At 41.2% G+C, this 10,063-nt stretch overlaps 1 protein-coding gene across 2 annotated transcripts in view; it reads left to right on the top strand.

Annotated features, from left to right (window-relative positions):
- Nucleotides 1-3,838: 3,838 nt before the first annotated feature.
- DOCK2 (dedicator of cytokinesis 2) overlaps nucleotides 3,839-10,063 on the top strand; it is a 166,292-nt gene continuing 160,067 nt past the window's right edge. For both annotated transcript variants that reach the window (XR_007628557.1, XM_050311875.1), the window contains exon 1: nucleotides 3,839-3,977. Coding sequence is in view for 1 of the 2 variants with exons in the window: in XM_050311875.1 (XP_050167832.1) it covers nucleotides 3,941-3,977 (37 nt within the window). In the remaining variant the exon portion in view is untranslated. The remainder of the gene's footprint in view (nucleotides 3,978-10,063) is intronic.

Below are 10,063 nucleotides of genomic sequence, written 5' to 3'. Positions count from 1 at the left end.
ATGTTTTTAGGAATGCTCTGAAGTTCCTGCAGAATAATTCTGGGGAGAGCTGTTAAGCTTATTGCATTGATTTTTTTTGAGCATTTATATGGAAATTTGAGTAGTTCCTTAGAGTCATACTGCAGTTTCAGCTCCCTGTGGTGAACAGATTAGCCACTTTCTAGGTAGAGGGTTCATAGTTAAGATGAAAGTTCTGTAGGACTTCTCCTTTTAAATCCATCATGGAAAAACAGTTCACTGGGGAACTATCTTGCCAACCCACTGGCTTGGTCCCAGTTGTGCCAGGTCAGAAGTGATGCCCTGGGGTTGTGTGAGCTGTGACTGTGCCCATGGGTGGCTTTAGCTCCTCACTCACCTCAGCCAACACTGAACTGGAAAACTGAGTCACAGCAAAGTGACTCAAGAGCTGGGAAAGTCGCTTAAATGACCACTTAAGACTCTTCCTCTCCCAGTGCAGAACTAACTCATCATCAGACCATTTCTGCACAGGGAGGTTTAGGCACAGCCTGGTGGCTGCTCCTGCTGGTGCTGAACAAAATAATCAGAAATCCATGTGTCATAGAAGCTGATTGTATCCCCATTAATCTAAGGAATTTGCTGTGCATCCAAATTCTTCAATCTGTTATTGAGTCTATGTAAGAGAATATCTTCTTGTTATCTCTTAAGATATTCCATGACATTACTGGAAGCAAATGTATATCCATCAAATAGTTCTTACTCTTCTTGGTTTTGACTGCACATATGAACTTAAATGCTGCTGTGTTGAAGAAATCCTGCTTTTCCTGCTACAAAATGTGAGAAGAAAGCATTTTTTCATGCAGATGGTGAAAGTTACCTTTGTTTGTTGTCACTGGGACACAAATAACCTAAAACAACTGCAGTTTGGTATTGTTCTATTCAAAGGAAAACCTCAGGTAAGTGAACTTTAAGAGGGAGTACTGAGCTGTAGATTGTCTAGTAAGACAATTGTATGTTGAGTTGTGTTAATTGTATATTGAGTTATAGTTAATTGTATTTTGAGCTACTTGGCATATGGCATTACTAATTTTTTTCTAAATTGAAGTAACTTGTTAATTAATGCTACAAACAAAACCCCAATCAGTGACATCCCAGTTACCTCTTACCCTCAGGAACTGCTTTACCTGCACTGCTGGAGTTTCCTTGGAGTGTGTAACATCATCTAATGCAACCTGTGTGTGCTCACGCCTCTCTTGCAGGTGGGGGAACGTGTCTGGCATTCAGGCTTTGGTTTGACCATGATATACTTAAGGTTTTGAGCCTGAGAGTCCTTCCATTGTCTTTTTTCAGTTCTGTTTTGTCACATCAGTTGCTTTTTTTTGCAGCTGCTCACAGATCTTGGCATGGACTGGAGTTTAGAGGCTGTTAAATGCAACTTCTGTGTTCTGCTCAAGTTCTTCTGCGTGATGGAAATTAGCACAGCTAAAATTGGCTAATTAAAAAGTCAGCATCTTAAAAGAGCTTGTTTTGTGGAACCAATAGCAATGTTAAAGGAAGAAAGAATTGTCTCCCTTCCTCTGCCTGTCCTCCCAGCCCCCAAAAGGGAAGCTCTACCTGTGAACTCCCTGGACAGAGAGTTTCATCTTTAGGGCAAGCAGGGAATTTTCTGCTTTCCTTAAAAGACCTTCTCTCTGAAAAAAAAGACTTTAGGAAAAAATGATGAGGTATGTGATGGTGATGAATCTGTCCACTGTTTTCTGTGGAGTATTAATGTGGAATGGTAACTACATAAATGAACCAACTTGGAATCAAAGCCTCCACTGGCAGAGGGTGTAACAATTATCCACCTTAAATGTCTAGACCAGTGTTGGAATTTGTCTTCTGGTGTAAGGACAGGATTTTAGGGTTACTGTGCATGCTTTGCTCTGGGTGCACTTTCCTCTTGCAGCTGAAAAAGGGTTTTGTTCCTCAATCCATTTCTCAGGAGTTACAGCTCGGAATTTTCCGACGCAGCCAGACAGGGTTGTCTGAGCTGGTGGAGATGAAGCAGCAGCAGGTTCTGGTTGAGGAGTTGCAAAAGCATCATCGTGAAAGTTGCAGGGGAGGAAGTAAGAGCAGATGTGTGCAATGCCCAGCGGGGCATGAGGAAGGGATGGCATGGGGGAAGCAGCGATGCCTGAGGGAGTTTGGGTCCTCTGATGGGCATTTGTGGGGAGCTGGGGTGGGACCAGGGGGGATGTGAGCTCTGCACAATCACAGCAGGGCAGCAGCAAAGTGTGGCCAACTGGATCTCAGACTGAAGGTGAAATTCCTGTGTTTTAGGTAATTTATTTTCAAAAGATCAACAGGTATTAACTGGGCTTAGTAGACCTACATGAGGAAACCTGTTTGTAAATAAGTTTGTAAATAAGCTAGAAAGGATTTCCTCAGGATTGTTGTATTACCATAAGGAAGAGAGGTGTAGAACAAGAAAATAAAAACAAGTCAACCTTTAGGCCAAACAGTAAATGGGAAGAGGGGATTTGCTGCAGCAGGGATCAGGAGCAGTAAGGAAGATAATTATCACTGGTTAGGAAGTTATTGCTCAAACCCCATAGTGTAAACTAAATGGTGAAATAGTTCAGCCTCAAGGAATTTTTTTGACAGAAGAACAATATAAAATGAATGTTCCATGGATGGGAAAGATTTAGAACCCATAGATGGAGCTTGTTTTCTGTAAATGGAGATAATGGGTGGTGCTCAGAATTTAGCCCACTTTAGTTAACATAACGTGAATTTCAATGTTATTTTAGGGGAGAGTAACAAGCTAAACCCTTTTGCTAAGCTAGTATGTAGACATGGTGAAGATTAGGGCAATTCAAGCAAATCTGGTAAAGTCTAAAGTGATTTTCCTCCAGAAATATGTATCAGAATTCCATGTGCAATGAGACAAGACTGGCAGTCTGTGCTCCACATCATTGCTAGTTAAAACCAAGAAATAGAATGTCATGTGTTATCAGAAATATCCCGAGGGATGTAGCGTGGCAGTGTTAAACAGTGATTACTAAGTTGCAATGTAATATCCAGAGGACAGGATTGTCATGTGAATTTGTTGTACTAAGCAGGAGATCAAACAAACGAACAGTAAGATCTTTGCAAGCATTTTATTTGTTTGGGTTTTTTTAAGTCTAAACTGTAAGTCAAGAAGATGAGCGAAGGTGACATACTTGCCTTCAATTCAGTTTATTGTCCTTAATCCACATTACAAAAAACTTGGGTTGATTTTTGCACATCCAGAACGTCCTTATGCGAGGTAACTCACACAGCAGCTGTAAGTTTGCCATAAATTACTTTTGGTAGTTTTGTCTGCAAAATCAGTCTTGAAGAAAACCCTGCTTTGTTCAGAGGCTAAAGAGAAAGTCTTCAGCCTTTTTTTCCTCCAAACATAAAACGACAGAAATAAGAAACGATGGGTGCGGTTCGAAATGCGGCTTTGTCTCAGGAGAGGTAGACTTGCAAAAAAAAAAAAAAAAAAACCAAACCACCAATCCTTGTTCCAGGACAGGTTAGAAGAGAGTAGGTTTTGAGATGTTTGACCTGGGAAGTCAGACCTTTCAAGGGTGGTGTTAGTGAGGTGCTGGGAGCTGAAGGGGGCCGAGGTCAGGGGTTGTCTCGCGGCGCACACACCTCGAGGTCAGGGCAGAGCGCTGCCCTGGGCTGTGCCCTGCTGATGTGTTACCGCCGGTGTCGAGCAACAGGAACACCCAGTTTGGGATTCCCCTCCCCCATGACACGGGGTACGATGTCTTGAGCTGAGAAAAGAGGAAGGAAGCTCAGAACGGCAAAGCAAATCTCGCAGCTGCCTCCGCCTGCTCCTCAGTGACAGCGCTGGGGAACGGGGCTCCTTCCAGGCCTGGTGGTCACCCATCCTCAAGGCTGCAGCCCACAAACCTGGGATTCCTTGCTGGGGGGCGTCCTTTGGAGCCTCAGGGGTTCATGTGTGATGGCAAGATGGCACAAGACGGAGAAGACTGGCGTAGGTACGTGACTGAGCTGCCGTGTGAGTTGTGTGTCTCTAACTCATGAGCAGGACGTGGGCAGGTGTTTTCTCTGCTGTGATCAATTAACTTGCTGTGATCAATTAACTGTGATCAATTTCCACCTTGCCTTGGTGGCTTCACTGGAATGATCCATTTTGTACAAAGCTTTAATCCTTCGACCAGAATGGCAAGAAGTGCACGAGTGTCAACTTTCTGACTCTCAAGTAATGCAGATCTTCCCACCTCAGTATTTTAGAACCAGGCTGAGTAAGTCATGTGTTGTTTAATGCCCAGCAGCCAGAAATTACGGAGAACAAATGTAGGGGAAGGGGAATCCTGCAGTTGCTTCTGCAAGGCTGACACTTGTGGTTAGTTTTACAGAAAAAAATCTGTATTTCAGCTGGTAAGTGGTATTTTTTGGAAGCAAAGTCATCTTCTTAATCTGAATGATGTTAACTTGTATAAAGGACTGAATTGCTAGTTAAAAAAAGCTTTAAAATTAGAAATCAGAACTAAAGCACTTAAAAGATGCATACTAGCACTGAGTTATTAATCCTCTAAATTCTTCTGAAAGACATCTTTTATTTGAAGGAGGCCATAGTGTTTTGTGATGTGCATTAAAAACAAGAAATCCATCCAAATGAGCTTCATGAAATAAAGTGAATCACCAAGGTATTAATAAGAGGAAAAGAATGTTTTCGTGTTCAACTTCCATGTGCAGCAGTAGCAGAATTGTGAAATGGAACCAGCCTGTTGTGGTGGCAGTTTATATTACAAAATGAAGGATGTGTAAATATTTTCTGTTTCAATTTTATAAACAGCAGAAAGCACTTAATTTTTGCCTTTGTAGTGGTCTCTCTGGTGTTTGGAAAGTACCCCAAACCACATGTAATAAAAACCACCTTGTGAAATATATTACTTTGTAAATTAATGCCACCCCAGCAATGTTTGTTTCCATGTCCAAAGCAGAATATAATTTAAACTCTAGAGGAGGTCACTGGGAAGAACTGACACTGGATCCTGCTGGTGTTTCTTTTGCCCCGTTCTTGCTCTCCTGCTGCTCTCACCTGTGAGCACCCAGTGATTTTAATGGAAAGAGAATCTGAACAGCCTGTCCTGTTGTGTGGTTACAGTGGTAACTTGCTCCTTCTCTGCTCACCCTGAGTCCTTTTGCTGAGGTAATGAAGGGTTGTCTGTTGAACATTGGATTGTAACACACTTTATATCTTGTATGTTAAAAATCCCAGTTGTGGCAGTGTCTGTGGTTTAGTCTGTCACGAAGCAGAATGGGGAAAATGGGAAAAATAATCAAATAGACTTTCCAGCAATATTAGAACACTAGTTATTTAAGTATTTATACATGTAACTTTTTGGTAGGTTGTCTCCAGTAGGAACATTCTGTCTCTGCTTTTGTACAATTGCTTGAAGTTCATAGATGTGTACAAATTCAATAGCCTTACATCCAGGAGTTCCTTTTCTTAGCCAAGCTGTTGGCTCACAGTTTGTTTTATTTTCCTTTATCTTGGAAATTAAATGCATTCCTTCATTATATAAGTTGGTGAGAAAAGTGGGAGAATCTTTCACCCAGAATAATTAAAATAATCAAACTAACAAACCCAAACAAGCATCTCCTGCTGCCACTGGTTGTTCTGTCCTATATCATAAATTAAATAAATTTATGCTCCTGATTTTACATGAGACTTGTTCTTAGTCTTGAAGCATTCACAGCTTAACTATATCAGCTTAAATAATTAATTAAATAATAATTAATTAAATAACTAAATAATTCTGTGGACAAGACAAGATGGAATAGTCATAGTAGAAGTGGGTTTGGACAGCAGATTCTTGATGGAAAGTGTTTGCTCTGTGGTCAGTCCTTAAGGGAAGTTACAAGCTGGTGAAATATTATGTTGGAATGCTAAATTCAAGTGTCAGATTTACTCCTGTCCTGCTGAAGCTGAAAATGGGTGTTTGTCACTTTGAAGCACAAATTGGTGGAGTAGTGGGTGACTTCTTTGCAAGTGTAGAAAAGCTCATGCTCAGCCTGAGAGTGAAGGGCTGTGGCTGTCTTGTCTGATTTCATTTGCTGGACACCTCTGAAAATTATTTTACATCTCTAAAATCTAAATAGATTGAGCTGTAAGGGAGCAGAGCTTTGTTCAGGGCAGGCTGACTCCATGAAATGCAACCCCCGAACCCACCAGGCTGTTCAGCTGCTTGGGAAACAACAAAAACTGAAATCAGATGAAGACAAAGTTGGGAAAGGAATCTTTTTATCCACGATCTTGCATGAGAAGGAAAAATCACAGTTAAATACCCTGTTCTTCATGAAGACTTTTAGGAAAAATGACTGTGCTAGTATTTAATATGAAAAGGTAAAAATTTAGAGATAATATCTTTCTACAACTAAGCTAGGCACGTTAGAACTTCCTGGTTCTTATAAGCCATGCTGGCTTTATTGTGTTTAAGAAAGAAAATAAGTAGCTCAAGTCAGCTCAAACCTCCATCTGTCCCCAAGGTTAAGCATGTGAAGAAATCTGTGTTCAATTGTTGTCTGAGATAGCAGCTTGTTACCTGAGAACTCAGGAGTTCCCCTTGGAGCACGATTTTCAATAAATGAAGTCAGCCTCCAGCCCACCCTGAGGTTTGGTACCTGTGAAATGTCCCTCAGAGCTGTGTCCATGTTCACACTTGCTCTGTGAGTTCTAAGGAGGGGGATCCTTAATTCAGAACACTGGAACATAAATTTCGTAGATATCTTTCCAGAAGTTAAGAAATCCTTTAGGGACTGCGTAATATTTTCACATAAGGATTGTCAGCGGCCTTGCTGAGTGATTTCACCCTGATTTCATGAGAAGAAAATGGTAACTGAACATAAAGAGTTGATATAGTTTATTACTCATAAAAGTGGAGCTGTAATATTTAAAAAATAGAACAGGATCCTTGCTGAGACTATTAATTAGAATTGGTTCGAATATGCAAAACATTTCATTAGTTATTACATCCAAATCATACCTAATAGTTTTTCTGTTATGGAAAAGTGAAATTAGGAGCTGCTTCAGCAATACTTTAGAAATTTTTTTCAAATTCTGTTCAAGTGGAAGGTAGCCAAGGAAACCAACGTGAAACACGGCTTTTTCCTAAAAGGTGAGTCTCAAAGTGAAACAAAGTAGTGCTTGTATTTCTTATAAAGAGCAGAGCAGGGACTGCACATGAAAGGAAAACAGGCAGCAAAGACAGGTAAGATTATTAGGATAACAAAGGGTTTCAGTGTTGCATGTCTGTGGGATTTTCCCTGCTTACCATTCCCATCTTGCAGTAGCTTAGAGGCTAATCATATAAATAGCCAGAATATGGGGTCTTAAAAGTAAGTGAATGTTGAAGAAATCTATCTTTTTGAGGAAGGAATTCTGTCACCTGGATCCCTGGGACTTTTCTGGAGTGTTTTGTGTGTGAATGTTCCCAAACAAGGCACAAAGGATGATGAGTTTTTATTTCTTTGTTCTGTCTTTTTTAAATTGAGTAGAACCTAGAATTTCAATTACAAGATGTTAACTGTTTTTTTGCTGCCTGCTGAATTTATTTTTTGATAGCAATCTTAACGGTGTGACTGTTTTGATTTGCTTTGTACCTTGGAATGTTGGGTGAAATGTTCTTTAGAGGTTTTCATTGCTCTGCTCTGGAAAAGATGCACAATCCCCGTGTGGTGCAGCGAGGCAGCTCCACAGCCACCCGTGCACTGAAGAGCATGCACACCTGTACACAGGTGGGGGAATGTGTATATCATATCCAGCAGGTCTGCCTTTAAGAGCAGAAATAGGAATTAAATGGAAACAGGAATTTTTTTCAGCCCTCATCCTCATGTTTTGCCCCTGGGATGGACACTGGGAGATGTGTTCACTCAGGCTCTGGGGGTGAGGGTGATGCTCAGTCACTGTCCTTACAGCAGGTCCTGTTTAGCTGGGCAAGAAAGGAATCTTTGGGCATTCTCCATGGACACAATGGGAATTGTTTCCATCTTCCTGAAGTACAATTCTAAGCCCACTTGTGCTTGAGCAGGGTTCAGTTTGGAAAGCTGTCCATGTCAGCAGTTTGCCCTGGTACTTCTGCTCTTCAGCTCCTCTCCCGAGGGAGCTCAGGTCTGGAATCTAAGGGAGTTTTTCACTGGGCTGTTTGCTTGTTTGTTTTCTGTCATGTGTGCTATAAAATTACCACTGAGGTTGTGGTGAGCTCTAAAAAGGCAGTTTTCATTTGCTCATCCAGGGGAAATTCGCTGTGTTCTCAGTGAAGTCCCTATTTAGGAGCACTGGATTGCAGGGAATTCTCTGTGCCTTTCTGGGACAGTCTGACAGTGTCTGTGTGCAGATTGACTGCTGATGGGAGCACCTCAGCCTGGTGCTGCCTGCTGGGGAGGGCATCTGCCAGCCAAAGCTCTCCCACTAATCTTATTGCCATGACATCAGGTGTTCCTGAGGTCAGTAATTACTGGTGGGATTTAGAGTCAATGTTTGGGTCTTTGAACAACCTTCTGTGCCTTGAGGATCCTGACTCAGGTTGTATTTATGGCTGGGATAGAGGATGCCAGGGAGGGAGAGGTAGGAAAGTTCTTCAGACAGATTTGAAAGGGCTTTTATTTCTACTGATTGGAGAGTTTGCTTTTAAAAAGTCAACAACCTGTGGTGGGTAGCCCACCAAAAAAAAAAAATCTTAATTCCCTACTGGGTGTTCATATTTTTGAGAAGCTAATGAATTAAATGTGTGTTTGTACACCATGTACACACAACCCTGAGGATCTCCACACACAGCCTCTCCACAGAGGGTGGAGGAAGGGAACCCTTCTCATGGCAGGTGAACTCTGAGGTGATCTCCCAAATATAGGAGGGTCCCACTTGGTAAGGGAAATGACATCACTTACTGCTGACAGAAAACATCACTGGATACAATACTCAAATTTTCATTCACAACTAATAATTAAAAATTAGCAGATCTGATACCTAAGGTGTAGATAAGATGCACAGATGTAGCTGATGGTATTGTCTGTTCAGAGTTCTTGCAATGGTATATGGAAGCTTATCACAATTTCTTACCACAAAATGTCTGGATAGGCTTATAACTTAAAACTTTGCAAAGGGATTTGTTAAACTCATCCCACCAAACAATCCAAGCTCTACAGTAAAACCTCTCTGGTTAAGTTTCCACTTACTCATTTAGAAAAGTCTAAGCTGATACAGCCACTTCCTTTGTCAGTTTGTTGCTGCCCTTTTCAATGCATTTGTGGCTGGTAAATGAAGCTTTTAAGGGAGCAAAACCAAAATGCAACGTAAATATATGACCAATAATTTGAATCTGTGTTTTGAGACAGCTGCAACTGAGTAGAGCAGTGCATATTTTGAAATCTAAAGCATGTGGTAGTCAACAGTAATCCCCCACATCTCCCAAACACCCCCGTGGAAATGTGTCTTTAAATGCCGTGGTAACTCAGCAGGGTTTGGCCATCTTTCACTTCTTGAAAAGAAACCACTCAGAATGTAGCTACACATGTGCTATACACACACCTACTCCTGAATTTCAATTTTGTGTGGAGCTAAGGCAGTCCTCTGAGGATCACTGAGGGAGTGTCTTCAAGATTCTCTTGAATTAATGGCTGAATCTGGACAGCAGAGCCTCAGTTCTAAAGTTATTCTTTATTTTCCCCTCCTCTTATGTTGAATTGTTCAAGCCCTGCTCTATCCACTCAGGAGGAGGAATAGCTGGGAACATCTCTTCATGTAAAAAAACCCAAAAAGAACTTATTTTTGGTCCAGTAAGCCTCTTACATCTGAGATTCCTTCTAATTTCTGTTCCAGGAATATAGCAAATGTAAAAAAACCCAGGGAACATAATTTATGGAATACATGTAAAGTGGAGAGGATCAATCTGTTTAGCTCTACCCTCCCACCTTAGGCGTTTTCCTGAAAGGCAATTTAATTGGAGCCTTTAAACATAATTCAAAGTAAAATGTTTAAATAAATGTGTCATTAGTGTACATTTTGGCCTAGCAGAGATTTAATATCCTGCTTGAGAAGCCTGGCTGGAGGGGGGAGCAA

The sequence above is a fragment of the Myiozetetes cayanensis genome, unplaced genomic scaffold (genome assembly GCF_022539395.1).
Source record: "Myiozetetes cayanensis isolate MyiCay16 unplaced genomic scaffold, myiCay2020 scf17, whole genome shotgun sequence".
NCBI classification, from domain to species: Eukaryota; Metazoa; Chordata; class Aves; order Passeriformes; family Tyrannidae; genus Myiozetetes; species Myiozetetes cayanensis.
This window is presented reverse-complemented; position numbering and strand designations above follow the sequence as displayed.